At 42.2% G+C, this 17,671-nt stretch overlaps 2 protein-coding genes across 4 annotated transcripts in view; both read left to right on the top strand.

Annotated features, from left to right (window-relative positions):
• lrrcc1 (leucine rich repeat and coiled-coil centrosomal protein 1) overlaps positions 1–11,369 on the top strand; it is a 76,082-nt gene extending 64,713 nt beyond the window's left edge. The window contains exons 18-20 of the mRNA XM_061978783.1: positions 4,291–4,410; positions 4,474–4,609; positions 10,514–11,369. Of these exons, the coding sequence (XP_061834767.1) occupies positions 4,291–4,410; positions 4,474–4,609; positions 10,514–10,624 (367 nt within the window). The 3' untranslated portion in view covers positions 10,625–11,369. The remainder of the gene's footprint in view (positions 1–4,290; positions 4,411–4,473; positions 4,610–10,513) is intronic.
• A 4,028-nt stretch (positions 11,370–15,397) lies between these two features.
• The window catches only part of e2f5 (E2F transcription factor 5), a 21,607-nt gene continuing 19,333 nt past the window's right edge, over positions 15,398–17,671 (top strand). Inside the window, exon 1 of one of the 3 annotated variants that reach the window (XM_061978781.2) lies at positions 15,398–15,956. In XM_061978781.2, the coding sequence (XP_061834765.1) occupies positions 15,825–15,956 (132 nt within the window). In that variant the 5' untranslated portion in view covers positions 15,398–15,824. The remainder of the gene's footprint in view (positions 15,957–17,671) is intronic. The other 2 variants (XM_061978782.1, XM_061978780.2) reach the window with 2 other exon arrangements.

A 17,671-nucleotide genomic window follows, 5' to 3' on the forward strand; every position in this document is an offset into this window, starting at 1 on the left:
AATGCAAGGTATACTTGATCAACAGCGATACAGGTTACACTGAGGGTGGCCGTATAAATAACTTTAACACTGTTAGAAATATACGCCACACTGTGAATCCACACCAAACAAGAATGACAAACACATTCCGGGTGAACATCCGCACCGTAACACAACATAAACACAACAGAACAAATACCCATAACCCTTTGCAGCACTAACTCTTCCGGGACGCTACAAAATACACCCCCCCCCCCCGCTACCACCATGGTGGTGTTGTGGTTTTAGGCCAAGGATTTTGAGCGATTGTTTGTGCAAAGTTTCCAATGGCCTCAGTGTCATTTTGCTTGCCTGCGACCAACATGTTATACAATAATACAAACGAGACATAATCATTGCACTGAAATAAGTTTGTGCTGCCTCTAGTGTTAATGCATTCCTGATATACAGGTAAAAGCCAGTAAATTAGAATATTTTGAAAAACTTGATTTATTTCAGTAATTGCATTCAAAAGGTGTAACTTGTACATTATATTTATTCATTGCACACAGACTGATGCATTCAAATGTTTATTTCATTTAATTTTGATGATTTGAAGTGGCAACAAATGAAAATCCAAAATTCCGTGTGTCACAAAATTAGAATATTTTGTAAGGGTTAAATTTTGAAGACACCTGGTGCCACAAACTAATCAGCTGATTAACTCAAAACACCTGCAAAGGGCTTTAAATGGTCTCTCAGTCCAGTTCTGAAGCCTACACAAACATGGGGAAGACTTCAGATTTGACAGCTGTCCAAAAGGCAACCATCGACACATTGCACAAGGAGGGAAAGACACAAAAGGTTATTGCTGAAGAGGCTGGCTGTTCTCAGAGCTCTGTGTCCAAACACATTAATGGAGAGGCAAAGGGAAGGAAAAACTGTGGTCAGAAAAAGTGTACAAGCGATAGGGATCACCGCGCCCTGGTCAAGATTGTGAAAAAAAACCCATTCAAAAATGTGGGGGAGATTCAGAAGGAGTGGACAGCTGCTGGAGTCAGTGCTTCAAGATCCACCACCAAGAGACGCTTGAAAGACATGGGTTTCAACTGCCGCATACCTCGTGTCAAGCCACTGTTGACCAAGAAACAGCGCGAAAAGCGTCTCACCTGGGCTAAGGAAAAAAAGAGCTGGACTGCTGCTGAGTGGTCCAAAGTCATGTTTTCTGACGAAAGCAAATTTTGCATTTCCTTTGGAAATCGAGGTCCCAGAGTCTGGAGGAAGACAGGAGAGGCACAGGATCCACGTTGCCTGAAGTCTAGTGTAAAGTTTCCACCATCAGTGATGGTTTGGGGTGCCATGTCATCTGCTGGTGTCGGTCCACTCTGTTTCCTGAGTTCCAGGGTCAACGCAGCCGTCTACCAGCAAGTTTTAGAGCACTTCATGCTTCCTGCTGCTGACCTGCTCTAGGGAGATGGAGATTTCAAGTTCCAACAGGACTTGGCGCCTGCACACAGCGCAAAATCTACCCGTGCCTGGTTTACGGACCATGGTATTTCTGTTCTAAATTGGCCCGCCAACTCCCCTGACCTTAGCCCCATAGAAAATCTGTGGGGTATTGCGAAAAGGAAGATGCAGAATGCCAGACCCAAAAACGCAGAAGAGTTGAAGGCCACTATCAGAGCAACCTGGGCTCTCATAACACCTGAGCAGTGCCAGAAACTCATCGACTCCATGCCACGCCGCATTAACGCAGTAATTGAGGCAAAAGGAGCTCCAACCAAGTATTGAGTATTGTACATGCTCATATTTTTCATTTTCATACTTTTCAGTTGGCCAACATTTCTAAAAATCCCTTTTTTGTATTAGCCTTAAGTAATATTCTAATTTTGTGACACACGGAATTTTGGATTTTCATTTGTTGCCACTTCAAATCATCAAAATTAAATGAAATAAACATTTGAATGCATCAGTCTGTGTGCAATGAATAAATATAATGTACAAGTTACACCTTTTGAATGCAATTACTGAAATAAATCAAGTTTTTCCAAATATTCTAATTTACTGGCTTTTACCTGTATTTGAACATTTTTATGTTGTATTTAAGACTCTGGCACATCTGTTTCATATGTTTTTAAAAGCCAGTGTTGGGTCTAAAATGACACCCAGGTAACGATATTCACTAACATTTTGTATTATTTCCTTATTAACAGTTATATTTGGAAAGGATGACATTTTTATATTTGTTTACAAAATACATTGTTGCCCGTTTCTTAATGTTTAATTTAAGACAAGAGTCATGCACCATGCCATACATAAATATTGTTTTACTTTATTATTCATCATTTTGTTTACTATTTTAATTGTTATTATAGGGACAAGCAGTAGTAAATGGATGGATGGATTTACTGAGTGTAATTGTAGTGAATAGAAACAGAGTAATGGATCTGTGTGGTCTTTACAAGATGACGACGTAACACAGTGGTTCTCAAACTTTTTTTGTCATCCCCCACTTTGGACAAGGGGGAGTTTTCAAGCCCCACCTGCCCCCAACAGAGCGCTAATGCCAAGCTTTAACATTTTCAAATTTATTGAACATCAAGTTGTATACATTCAAACTAAATAACATAAAATAACATCAAGTTCAATAATAAATAAAATAACTGTGCAGCTGTGGTATAACTTGCATCAAGTTCAATAATAAATAAAATAACTTCCATCAAGTTCAATAATAAATAAAACAAGTGTTGTAACTTGCATCACGTTCAATAATAAATCAAAAAAAGTGTTATAACTTGCATCAAGTTCAATAATAAATCAAAAAAAGTGTTATAACTTGCATCACTTTCAATAATAAATCAAATAACTTGCATCAAGTTCAATAATAAATAAATAAAAAGTGTTATAACTTGCATCACGTTCAATAATAAATCAAATAACTTGCATCAAGTTCAATAATAAATAAAATAACTTCCATCAAGTGTAATAAATAAAACAAAAGTGTTATAACTTGCATCAAGTTAAAAAATAAATCAAAAAAAGTGTTATAACTTGCATCACGTTCAATAATATATCAAAAAAAGTGTTATAACTTGCATCAAGTTCAATAATAAATCAAATGAAAGTGTTATAACTTGCATCAAGTTCAAAAATAAATCAAATAACTTGCATCAAGTTCAATAATAAATCAAAAAAATTGTGATAACTTGCATCACGTTCAATAACAAATCAAAAAAGTGTTATAACTTGCATCAAGTTCAATAATAAATAAAACAAAAGTGTTATAACTTGCATCAAGTTCAATAATAAATCAAAAAAAGTGTTATAACTTGCATCAAGTTCAATAATAAATCAAATAAAAGTGTTATAACTTGCATCAAGTTCAATAATAAATCAAATAACTTGCATCAAGTTCAATAATAAATCAAATAAAAGTGCCACTTTACAATCTCTGCAAAAAAAGAAAGGAGGAGCTATGCATTTGGCAAGACAGGGCAAGTGACAGCACTTTTCCCCGGGAGAGCCACCTTGCTTCACTGTGAAACAGCACGGCTGTATGATCAGCTCCCATTTCCTCACACAGTGCAGAGAACAGTCGCGCTTTCAGTGGTCGTGTTTTTATCAAATTTACCGCGCTCACAACATGTTAAAACCTCATTGAGTTCGGGGCTGAGCTGCCTTGACGCGAGTGCTTCCCGGTGAATGACACAGTGTGTGCCCGTCACATTTGTGTTTCTCTGCAGGCGCTGGCTCTGGCTCGACGACATTTGAGGTGCGAGTCACAAATGTATATATTTGTGTAATTGTGGTCCACACAATAGCCTGCTACCCATCCGCGCGAAAGTTTGTTCCGCTTAGCCCCGCCCCCATTAGTTACTGTTGCTATGTCTGTCAAACTTTCGCTCGTACCGAGAAATATAAAGCCTACAGTAAAAATAAGTACCGGTAATTTCCATTTATTTATATAGCGGATTTCACAGACAGAATCACAAAGTGATTTACAGTGTGTATAGAAAATGAAAGCATAGTAAAAAAAAAATAATCTAAGAATATAATAATAAATAAAAACATTTTATGTGAAATTTCCTCGCTCCCCACCTGTCATGTCTCTGTTCTCCACCAGTGGGGCGCGCCCCACACTTTGAGAAACACTGACGTAACAAGACCTAAAACTAAATATTTCCCTGTGATGTTGTTGGTGCACAACCTCTTGTGCTAGTAAAAATGCAAATTTTTACATCTTTGTTTATAAAAAATACATATAGTACTGATGAATACCATTATCGATATTGGTATTGGCGTCGATGAAATCCTAACAATATACCTCCCTAGGCAGGATAAGGCTCAGATGCTCACTCAACTTGAGAGCCAAGTGAAGCGCATGAAGGACAACTTTCACAGCAAGGAACGCTCGCTTCTGGAAGAGCGAGACAACGCCACAGAAGCCCACAGGTTCGTTGGCAGTCACGTTGAGAGGGTTCGCGACAAATGTTTCACAATCATGTCATCCCTCAGAGCTGCCATGGAGAAACTACACTGCATGGACGAAGCGTTACATCTGCAGCTGGAGTCCGTACAGGCCGCCCATCAAGCTGAGCTGCTTCAGCTGGCCAATGACAAGCACAGGCAGATAGAACTGGCCAATCAGAAGGTAACTTAAGAGAATCTGGCTGTGTTTCAATCAGTGCGCTTCCGCAGTTACGCTAAGCATTTTGCACAAGCGCGCAGAGATGGAGCCTATCCACCCTCAATCATTGCCATCTTGGCTACATAGCAGAAGAGGAAGGACTAACTATAGTCGTTGCTATTCAAAATTAACCCTTGTGTGGTGTTCGGGTCTGTGGGACCCGTTTTCATTTTTTTATTAAAAGAAAAATGATACAATTAATTAATTTTGCAAGCTGAGACTCACTGACTTTGGCTCATTTTCTGTGAAGAACATATATCAGAATACATATTTAATGACCACACACCATACACCCCCCCTACTAGAGATGCGCGGATAGGCAATTATTTCATCCGCAACCGCATCAGAAAGTCGTCAACCATCCGCCATCCACCAGACCTAACATTTAATCAGAACCGCATCCGCCCGCACCCGCCCGTTGTTATAAATCTAATATAGACGATGCAAGGCAATAGTGAGGTTATAAAGCTTTTGCCTGTTAAAGAAAGGAGACTGATCCAATGCAGCACAGACATTCGCGTGCCACGCTGTCACGGCCCAGACGCACACCAGTGCGCAATCATATGGGAGCCGCGCTGAGCGCACCTCCAAGCGCGTCTCGCTGTCGGCGAGACGCTCCAGCGCCATCCATTTTCAGGGCTAGTTGATTCGGCAGGTGGGTTGTTACACACTCCTTAGCGGGTTCCAACTTCCATGGCCACCGTCCTGCTGTCTATATCAACCAGGGTGAGCCCCACCCCTTTCGTGAGCGCACTGCGCGCGGAGTGACCCCTGTTACGTGCCCCCGGCAACAGGGGTGGCGGGCAGGTAAGCTGCGCGGGCGGAGCGCGCGGAGTGACCCCTGTTACGAGCCCCCGGCCACGGGGGTGGCGGGCAGGTAAGCTGCTTACCTGCTGTGCTTGACGCCGGCCGCGGCGAAGGCGGACGAGGCGGGGTGTCGGTGCGGTGGTGACCCTGGACGTGCGTCGGGCCCTTCTCGCGGATCGCCTCAGCTACGGCTCCCGGTGGGGCCCTCTCGGGGGAAGGGGCCTCGGTCCCGGACCCCGGCGAGGCGTCCCTTCTCCGCTCCGTAAAAGTGTCCATCTCTTCTTCTTTTTTTTCTTCTGTTGTGGCATATGCAGCAGGTGCCTGCTCGTTTTTCGTATGTGGGTAACAACATTTAACTATGTATATATATTTCCGAATTGGTTTAACAGCCACCCGCCTGAATCTATTTAAAATCTAATTTTTTTTTTTTCAACCGCCCGACCCGACCCGCGGATAAAATCTAATTTTTTTAAATTTCATCCGCCCGATCCGCGGATAATCCGCGGACTCCGCGGTTGTGCCCGCAAACCGCGCATCTCTACCCCCTACACATTTCTATTACATATAAGATGTCCGGGCCCACTGGACCCGGGGCTAATAGAAGTGTGGAAATTGATGTTCTGTGTACCACACGCACCCGCACACACACAGCAGGCCTAGACAGGAGGAGGACAGAGTGTAGGTACACAGAACATCAGAGGGTCAAATGTGCGAGAAAATGAGAGCAGACAGTGTTGACAAACAATGTTGCAACATTGTGTGGGAACCGCAGGTGCAGAAACACAAAAGAAGAATCCCTGTGGGATGCAGAAACAGAAATTTTCCATGAAACTGAACAAATGTTTATTGGCATATGGTAAACATCTGTTCAGTATTTTAACATAAAAGTGTTTGATTTTGAGGCATTAAAAGCCACAAAATGCAATGGGTCCATCAGACCCACAAACGCTGGCTGAGTAACAACAATATGAACATTACACAAGGGTTAAAGCATACTTGCCAACCTTGAGACCTCCGATTTCGGGAGGTGGGGGCGTGGTCGGGGGTGGGGCAGAGCGTGGTTGGGGGCGTGGTTAAGAGGGGAGGAGTATATTTACAGCTAGAATTCACCAAGTCAAGTATTTCATATATATATATATATATATATATATGTATGTGTGGGGAAAAAAAATCACAAGACTATTTCATCTCTACAGGCCTGTTTCATGAGGGGGGGTACCCTCAATCGTCAGGAGATTTTAATGGGAGCATTCGCATACCATGGTTTATATAGGGCACAGAGTGGGTGGGTACAGGCTGGCCTAGGGGCGTGGTGATTGGTTCATGTGTTACCTAGGAGGTGTTTCCGTCTATGGCGGCATGTTGTTACAATTTCGCTGCGCTTGTTGAGGGATGACAGGTCTGGACGGTAGATGATAAACAGTTTCTCTTTCAAGCATAGGTTGCATCTTTTATTACCACTATTGTAAGGTGTGCTGGATGCGAGAATTTGCCATGTTATTGAATATTCAACATTATTGTCTTTGAGGTCCCAAATGTGTTTGCTGAGTTCTGTGGTATTTCGCAGGTTTTTGTTCCTGAAAGAAGCCTTGTACCCACCCACTCTGTGCCCTATATAAACCATGGTATGCGAATGCTCCCATTAAAATCTCCTGACGATTGAGGGTACCCCCCCTCATGAAACAGGCCTGTAGAGATGAAATAGTCTTGTGATTTTTTTTCCCCACACATACATATATTGCGCTCTACTACGGTATCGAGCACTATTTTTTGGATAACCTTATTAAGACATATACTCCGCTCCAAATTGACATTTGTTGAGCACTGTACGACGATCAGAAATGGAAAAATTCAACATCGACTACTCCACGAAGAACATTCCCATACCCGCGCAGAATGACTACAAGCTAAGGCTCATAGAAAAGACGGAACACTTCCTAAGAAGGATGCGGTGGAAAGCACATTTTTTCCTCCACCCTGAAACAAAAGGAATGCAAAAGGAAACTTACGGATTCAAATCTACCAAGAACCCACCCACAGTTGAGGAACTAAAGGATTTTGAGAACGACATGCTCAAAATGATACAATCAGTCAAATTCAAGCCAATCCGCAACCCACTCCTCACCAAGCTGAAAAATGACAAGGAGCGCATCAAGAAAGTAAACAACCTCATCATAGCTGCCGATAAAACCACAAACTTCTACAGAATGGACATACCAGAACACCACACCTTACTGGACAGAAGCATCACCAAATCATACAAAAAAGCGCAACCCAATACCTTACAGAACATCCACCTGGAAAATAAAAGGATCGCGGCTGAACTGGACATTGAGGACAGGGTGGACGCCACAGCCAACAAGGAAGCCTTCATCACATTGAAGGATCACAAACCCAACTTCGCAAATAACCCAACATGCCGACTAATAAACCCAACTAAATCTGAAATAGGAAAAATCAGCAAAATAATCCTGGACAGAGTCAACACAAAAATCAAGGACAAAACACCACTCAACCAATGGAGAAATACAGCAGCAGTAATCAAATGGTTCAACAACATCCAAGACAAACAACAGCACAACTTTATCTCCTTTGATATCGAGGAATTTTACCCTTCCATCACGCAAGACCTACTGACTCAAGCACTAGACTTCGCCTCAGACTACGACTCAATCACAGGCAACGAAAGAAACATCATCATCCACGCAAAAAACTCCATTCTCATCCACAACAGTACACCATGGCAAAAAAAGAACAATGCAACATTTGACGTCACTATGGGAAGTTTTGACGGAGCAGAAACGTGTGAACTCGTTGGGAGTTTCCTCCTCTCCCAGCTCGCTAGCCTCAATCTGAACCTTGGTATTTACCGTGATGACGGACTGGCAGTGTGTCGCGCCTCGCCAAGGAGCAGCGAGAATACCAAGAAGCGCATATGCCAAATTTTCAAAGAGAACGGCCTACGGATCACGATTGAAGCCAACAAGCAAACCGTCAACTTTCTTGACGTCACTTTCAACCTGAGAAATAACAGCTACCAACCATTCACGAAACCCAACACAACACTCCAATACGTGCACCATGACAGCAACCATCCACCCACCACCACGAAAAGAATACCTACCGGAATCAATAAAAGGCTATCGATGCTGTCATCTAGCAAAGCTGAATTTGACCAAGCAACCCCCCCATACCAAAAAGCCCTTGATGAAAGCGGATACAATTTCACCCTCACCTATGAACCCACGCCAGGAAACCAGCCAAAAAAGAACAGAAAACGAAACGGCATCATCTGGTACAACCCCCCATACAGCAAAAACGTCTCAACGAACATTGGACACAAATTCCTCAACCTGATTGACAAACACTTTCCCAAAGACAACAACCTAAGAAAAGTATTCAACAAGAACAACATCAAATTGAGCTACAGCTGCATGAACAATATACGACAAATCATCTCAAACCACAACAAAACAATTGCAAATGAGCCGCCGACCCCCAGTCAGAACGACTCCAAAACCAACAAAGCATGTAACTGTCGAAAGAAACCTGATTGCCCCCTCAACGGGGGATGCTTACAAACATCAGTTGTCTACCAATCTAAGGTAATACGCAAGGACATTAACACATCCGACACATATGTAGGATTAACCGAGGGTGAATTCAAAACCAGATGGAACAACCACAAGGCTTCTTTCAGGAACAAAAACCTGCGAAATACCACAGAACTCAGCAAACACATTTGGGACCTCAAAGACAATAATGTTGAATATTCAATAACATGGCAAATTCTCGCATCCAGCACACCTTACAATAGTGGTAATAAAAGATGCAACCTATGCTTGAAAGAGAAACTGTTTATCATCTACCGTCCAGACCTGTCATCCCTCAACAAGCGCAGCGAAATTGTAACAACATGCCGCCATAGACGGAAACACCTCCTAGGTAACACATGAACCAATCACCACGCCCCTAGGCCAGCCTGTACCCACCCACTCTGTGCCCTATATAAACCATGGTATGCGAATGCTCCCATTAAAATCTCCTGACGATTGAGGGTACCCCCCCTCATGAAACAGGCCTGTAGAGATGAAATAGTCTTGTGATTTTTTTTCCCCACACATACATATATTGCGCTCTACTACGGTATCGAGCACTATTTTTTGGATAACCTTATTAAGACATATATATATATATATATATATCCGAAGGGAATAAGCGGTAGAAAATGGATGGATGGATGGATATATATATATATATATATATATATATATATATATATCCCCGCGACCCCGAAGGGAATAAGCGGTAGAAAATGGATGGATGGATATATATGTATATATATATAATAAATAATTGACTTTCAGTGAATTCTAGCTATATATATATATATATATATATATATATATAAATAAAATAAATACTTGAATTTCAGTGTTCATTTATTTACACATATACACACACATAACACTCATCTACTCATTGTTGAGTTAAGGGTTGAATTGTCCATCCTTGTTCTATTCTCTGTCACTATCTTTCTAACCATGCTGAACACCCTCTCTGATGATGCATTGCTGTGTGGCACGCACAAAAGTGCTTTCATCAAATGCACTAGATGGCAGTATTGTCCTGTTTAAGAGTGTCACAACATTGCTGTATACGGCAGACGGACTGCTTTACTGTAGACGTTCTTTATATTGTGGGAAAGCGGACTCAGGTCCGCATGGAGCTGGAGGGGGCGTGGCCTCCAGCTCCGCCTGAATTTCGGGAGATTTTCGGGAGAAAATTTGTCCCGGGAGGTTTTCGGGAGAGGCGCTGAATTTCGGGAGTCTCCCGGAAAATCCGGGAGGGTTGGCAAGTATGCTTTTATCAAATACATTTCCCCCAAAAAATGTGACTTATACTCCAGTGCGACTTATATATGTTTTTTTTCCTTCTTTATTATGCATTTTCGGCCGGTGCGACTTATACTCCGGAGCAATTTATAATCCGAAAAATACGGTGAATGGAGGTACTTCTGTGATGTGTTTGAGTGGTGACTTTTTGTTTTTTTTATTTCAGGTGTATGAAGTGGAGGAAGAGATGCGCCAGCTGCTGCTTGAAAACGAAAACGTCAAAAGAACCATGGAGAAAGTGAAACGTCTTACGAGCGGAATCAGAGATTTTAATTGATGAATGAACTATCACGGTGACAACTATGATCATTAGCGGAGTAAAAGTTGCCAGTGTACAGTTGTAAAAAATATATTCAATTTTTACAGTTTAAAAAAAATAAATTGTGTTACCGGTAAATTATTTTATAAATTATATTTATCAACATACTCAGTGGCCTTGTGGTTAGAGTGTCTGCCCTGAGATCGGTAGGTTGTGAGTAGAGATGTCCGATAATATCGGCAGTCCGATATTATCGGCCGATGAATGCTTTAAAATGCAGAAATTATCGGTATCGGTTTCAAAAAGTAAAATGTATTTTAAAACGCCGTTGTGTACACGGACGTAGGGAGAAGTACAGAGTGCCAATAAACCTTAAAGGCACTGCCTTTGCGTGCCGGCCCAGTCACATAATATCTACGGCTTTTCACACACACAAGTGAATGCCAACCATACTTGGTCAACAGCCATACAGGTCACACTGAGGGTGGCCGTATAAACAACTTTAACACTGTTACAAATATGTGAACCCACACCAAACAAGAATGACAAACACATTTCAGGAGAACATCCGCACCGTAACACAACATAAACACAACAGAACAAATACCCAGAACCCCTTGCAGCACTAACTCTTCCGGGACGCTACAATATAAAACCCCCGCTACCCTCTAAACCTCAACCCCACCCGCCCACCTCAACCTCCTCATGCTCTCTCAGGGAGAGCATGTCCCAAATTCCAAGCTGCTGTTTTGAGACATGTTTAAAAAAAGAATGCACTTTGTGATTTCAATAATAATTAAAGCTGCAAGCAGCGTTGTTCGGGCCCGCGTATTTGGCAGGTGCTAGTCCTAAGTGTCCCAATACTTTTGTCTACTTGTAGTCTGAAGTGTCCCAAGACTTTTGTCTAGTGTACCTACCTTGTCTGCATTGTGTGGGCACGTTGGTGCTTCCTGCTTTTAAGCAGCCATCTTAAAAAAACAGCATTGCAGCAGCATCAGCGCAGCGGGTCTTTGAAGGGTCATAAAATCAAAACCGGAGCAGTTAATTAAAAAGCGCTTCTGTTGTTGTAATCACAAGGGTTCAATCTCTCTCCTGTGTTAGTTTGAAGGCGAAACGACAAACGCGCTCAGAGGAGTTCGTTTTTGAAGGAAGGTGACCGGTTTTTTAAAAAATTTTGTTTTGAAGGGGGAATAGCAAACTTCCTGTTGATTTTTGCTGGGGGTTGTCAATTTATGAAAGGTAGGTCTAAGTGAGACCTACATAGAGGTTTTTGTTTCATCTCTCTCCGACCTTCCCAGTGGGAGTTACAGGCAGTTTTGTCAGATTTTTCATCCGAGGAGCAGTTTTTTGTGCGTTTTATTAAAAAATTGCTGTAGAGCACAATTTTGGGGTTAGGTTTTTTCATTAGATCACAGTTTTAGCCAGTCCTGATGTGTGTGTTCAGTTCGGTGAGTTTTGAAGCATGTTAAGGGGGTCAAATTACAGCTCAAAGAGGCAAAAGTGACTGTTTTTAGTACTTTTTTGTCTTGAAGGGGGAATTGCCAACTTCCTGTTGATTTTAGCCCGAGGATATACAATTGTGAAATGTAGATCTAAGTCAGACCTACATAAAGGTTTTTGTTTCATGTCTCTCCGACCTTCCTAGTGGGAGTTACAGGCAGCGTAGTTTTTCCTTCTTCCTAGGGGGCGCTAGAGCGCAATTTTGATTTTTGGGGTTTGGTTTTTTTATTAAAAGGCCATTTTCGCAGGTCCTGATGTGTGGGTCAAATATGGTGAGTTTTGGAGCATGTTAAGTGGGTCAAATTAGTGCTCAAAGAGGCGGCGGAAGAAGAAAGAAAGAATAATAAAACCTTAGAATAACAATAGGTCCTTATGTCCCATTGCGGGCCCTAAATATGGCAGTGCCATGTTGGCATTTTTGTTCCATAACTTGAGTTGATTTATTTTGGAAAACCTTGTTACATTGTTTAATGCATCCAGCGGGGCATCACAACAAAATGAGGTATAATAATGTGTTAATTCCACAACTGTATATATCGGTATCTGTAATCAAGAGTTGGACAATATCGGATATCGGCAAAAAAAAGCCATTATCGGACATCTCTAGTCTCTAGGCCGAGTCATACCAAAGACTATAAAAATGGGAGCCATTACCTCCCTGCTTGGCACTCAGCATCAAGGGTTGGAATTGGGGGTTAAATCACCAAAATGATTCCCAAGTGCGGCCACCGCTGCTGCTCACTGCTCCCCTCACCTCACCTTATTGAAGGTGGTTGTTGGCGAAAATACAGGTAAAAGCCAGTAAATTAGAATATTTTGAAAAACTTGATTTATTTCAGTAATTGCATTCAAAAGGTGTAACTTGTACATTATATTTATTCATTGCACACAGACTGATGCATTCAAATGTTTATTTCATTTAATTTTGATGATTTGAAGTGGCAACAAATGAAAATCCAAAATTCCGTGTGTCACAAAATTAGAATATTACTTAAGGCTAATACAAAAAAGGGATTTTTAGAAATGTTGGCCAACTGAAAAGTATGAAAATGAAAAATATGAGCATGTACAATACTCAATACTTGGTTGGAGCTCCTTTTGCCTCAATTACTGCGTTAATGCGGCGTGGCATGGAGTCGATGAGTTTCTGGCACTGCTCAGGTGTTATGAGAGCCCAGGTTGCTCTGATAGTGGCCTTCAACTCTTCTGCGTTTTTGGGTCTGGCATTCTGCATCTTCCTTTTCACAATACCCCACAGATTTTCTATGGGGCTAAGGTCAGGGGAGTTGGCGGGCCAATTTAGAACAGAAATACCATGGTCCGTAAACCAGGCACGGGTAGATTTTGCGCTGTGTGCAGGCGCCAAGTCCTGTTGGAACTTGAAATCTCCATCTCCATAGAGCAGGTCAGCAGCAGGAAGCATGAAGTGCTCTAAAACTTGCTGGTAGACGGCTGCGTTGACCCTGGATCTCAGGAAACAGAGTGGACCGACACCAGCTGGACTGCTGCTGAGTGGTCCAAAGTCATGTTTTCTGACGAAAGCAAATTTTGCATTTCCTTTGGAAATCGAGGTCCCAGAGTCTGGAGGAAGACAGGAGAGGCACAGGATCCACGTTGCCTGAAGTCTAGTGTAAAGTTTCCACCATCAGTGATGGTTTGGGGTGCCATGTCATCTGCTGGTGTCGGTCCACTCTGTTTCCTGAGATCCAGGGTCAACGCAGCCGTCAACGCAGAAGAGTTGAAGGCCACTATCAGAGCAACCTGGGCTCTCATAACACCTGAGCAGTGCCAGAAACTCATCGACTCCATGCCACGCCGCATTAACGCAGTAATTGAGGCAAAAGGAGCTCCAACCAAGTATTGAGTATTGTACATGCTCATATTTTTCATTTTCATACTTTTCAGTTGGCCAACATTTCTAAAAATCCCTTTTTTGTATTAGCCTTACACAATATTCTAATTTTGTGACACACGGAATTTTGGATTTTCATTTGTTGCCACTTCAAATCATCAAAATTAAATGAAATAAACATTTGAATGCATCAGTCTGTGTGCAATGAATAAATATAATGTACAAGTTACACCTTTTGAATGCAATTACTGAAATAAATCAAGTTTTTCAAAATATTCTAATTTACTGGCTTTTACCTGTATATATATTAGAGATGCGCGGTTTGCGGGCACAACCGCGGAGTCCGCGGATTATCCGCGGATCGGGCGGATGAAATTTAAAAAAATTAGATTTTATCCGTGGGTCGGGTCGGGTCGGGCGGTTGAAATAAAAAAAAAAAGATTTTAAATAGATTCAGGCGGGTGGCAGTTAAACCAATTCGGAAATATATATACATAGTTAAATGTTGTTACCCACATACGAAAAACGAGCAGGCACCTGCTGCATATGCCACAACAGAAGAAAAAAAAAAAAAGAGACGGACACTTTTACGGAGCGGAGAAGGGACGCCTCGCCGGGGTCCGGGACCGAGGCCCCTTCCCCCGAGAGGGCCCCACCGGGAGCCGTAGCTGAGGCGATCCGCGAGAAGGGCCCGACGCACGTCCAGGGTCACCACCGCGCCCACCGCACCGACACCCCGCCTTGTCCGCCTTCGCCGCGGCCGGCGTCAAGCGCAGCAGGTAAGCAGCTTACCTGCCCGCCACCCCCGTGGCCGGGGGCTCGTAACAGGGGTCACTCCGCTTGCGCAGCTTACCTGCCCGCCACCCCTGTTGCCGGGGGCGCGTAACAGTGGTCACTCCGCGCGCAGTGCGCTCACGAAAGGGGTGGGGCTCACCCTGGTTGATATAGACAGCAGGACGGTGGCCATGGAAGTCGGAACCCGCTAAGGAGTGTGTAACAACCCACCTGCCGAATCAACTAGCCCTGAAAATGGATGGCGCTGGAGCGTCGGGCCCATACCCGGCCGTCGCCGGCAGCGAGACGCGCTTGGAGGTGCGCTCAGCGCGGCTCCCATATGATTGCGCATTGGTGTGCGTCTGGGTCGTGACAGCGTGGCACGCGAATGTCTGTGCTGCATTGGATCAGTCTCCTTTCTTTAACAGGCAAAAGCTTTATAACCTCACTAATGCCTTGCATCGTCTATATTAGATATATATTACAACGGGCGGGTGCGGTTCTGATCAAATGTTACATCGGGTGGATGGCGGATGGTTGACGACTTTCTGATGCGGTTGCGGATGAAATAATTGCCTATCCGCGCATCTCTAATATATATATATATATATATATACTAAATAAATATAACTAAATAAAATTTTGCATAACTAAAACGATAAAAAGTAAAATACAAATGACTTCAATAAAATAATCGGGCCGTACGTTTGACACCCCTGGTTTAGACCGAATCATAAAATAAAAAACCTAGTTTATTGTGGCATTTATCTTGCACAAATTCGACTTTACTCCATTTTTGTTCCACTTCCATCAGAGCCATATTGGCCAATCTTTGAAGGGACAAGCGGTAAAAAATGGATGGATGAACGGCACCGCCAAGCCAAAGGTAGAGCGGCCCGGTGAAGGAGGGGCACGTGGTTACTATGGCAACCTAAAACTAACGTAAAGTTGGTTGATAAGGAAGAAGAATGTCCGACAGGTAGAGACGCTGCGGTAGCTCTTTCTTCTTTTTTTTGAGAGGTGGGAGAAAACAGTTAAATGGTCGATGGGTAAAGTTTGACGTAGAAGACGTTCCCTTTCATTGACCTCAAGATGGAGTTTGAGACGACGCGGGCTGGACGCTCGACGACGCCGAGCCGCCACGAGAAGAGTTTGGGCCTCCTCACCGTCAAGTTTGTGGGCCTGCTACAAGACGCCAAAGATGGCCTCCTGGACTTGAAAGTGGTCAGTGTGAAGTTAAAAAAGGGGAGAGGGACGGTGGGTTTGTGTCATGTTTCACTCAGGTATATTCTGTCTTCATTTGGTGACGCCGCCATTACTCAAATGTTAAAAAAAGGCTACTTTTTTTTTTAATGGGGACGTCAGCACACTTAACTAAACGGTACAATGTTGACGGAAATAATTCGACAAACGGTACAAAGTACAAATAAAAGCCTATTCACACGGCAAAAAGTCAGTGTTCAAAAAACAAGGAAAAAAAATACAAAAATGAGGGGTATTTTATTTGAACTAAGCAAAATTATCTGCCAATAGAACAAGAAAATTCGGCTTGTCAAGACTTTTCAAAACAAGTCAAATTAGCTAACTTCAATGAACCCAAAAATACCTTAAAATAAGTATATTCTCACTAATAACAAGTGCACTTTTCTTGGTAGGAAAAAAAAGAGACCTTTTTGCTCAATATGTTGAAAAATATTCTTAAATGAAGTAAATGCAAGTACCATTATCTTGACATAATGATATCCAGAGGTGGGTAGAGTAACCAGAAATTGTACTCAAGTAAGAGTACTGTTACTTTAGAGATTTATTACTCAAGTAAAAGTAAGGAGTAGTCACCCAAATATTTACTTGAGTAAAAGTAAAAAGTATGTTGTGAAAAAACTACTCAAGTACTGAGTAACTGATGAGTAACATACACACACATATCATATATATATATATATATACATATATACACATACATTGATATATACAGTATATCATTTATATTTATTTATTTTGCCGTTTTTGTTTACATGTTAAAGGTGTTTTAATGAATATACATGCATGTTTAACACATATAGATTCCTTTCTTTCATGTTGACAAGAATATAAGTTGGTGTATTACCTGATTCTGATGACTTGCATTGATTGGAATCAGACAGCAGTGCTCAACGTCCACGTTTTCAAATGCAGGAGAAAAAAAGTTCCTCCTTTCTGTCTAATACCACATGAAAGTGGTTGGTTTTTGGCTTCTTATTCGTCCAGCTTCCATATTCGTTTTCACACACTTTACAAGAAATACATTGGCGGCAAATTCCGTAGCTTGCTAGCTTGTTTGCGCTGGCTTTCGGAGACTCTTATTTTGAAAGCGCAGGCGCGATGGAGCGGCACTTTTATTGTGAAGACAGGAACTGTGCAGTCAGTCTTTAGGCTTGTGACGGGATGTACGGTTGAAATAAAAAAGTGTCTTTTTTCCTTCACACTTTTGATTGATTGATTGAAACTTGTATTAGTAGATTGCACAGTACAGTACATATTCCGTACAATTGACCACTAAATGGTAACACCCCAATAAGTTTTTCAACTTGTTTAAGTCAGGTCATGTGACCGCCTGGCTCTGTTTGATTGGTCCAACGTCACCAGTGACTGCATCTGATTGGTGGAACGGATGCAAAAGTCACTAGTGACTGCATTTTATTGGTGGAACGGAGTGAAACGTCACCAGTAACGCAGGCACTATGAAGGTCTGTCTGACAGACCAAAACAAACAAAGCGTGCATTAACAGATCTATAAAAATTAGTAGCGAGTAGCGAGCTGAATGTAGATAAAAGTAGCGGAGTAAAAGTAGCGTTTCTTCTCTATAAATATACTCAAGTAAAAGTAAAAGTATGTTGCATTAAAACTACTCTTAGAAGTACAATTTATCCCAAAAGTTACTCAAGTAGATGTAACGGAG

This window comes from Nerophis lumbriciformis, linkage group LG19 (genome assembly GCF_033978685.3).
Source record: "Nerophis lumbriciformis linkage group LG19, RoL_Nlum_v2.1, whole genome shotgun sequence".
Lineage (NCBI taxonomy): Eukaryota > Metazoa > Chordata > Actinopteri > Syngnathiformes > Syngnathidae > Nerophis > Nerophis lumbriciformis.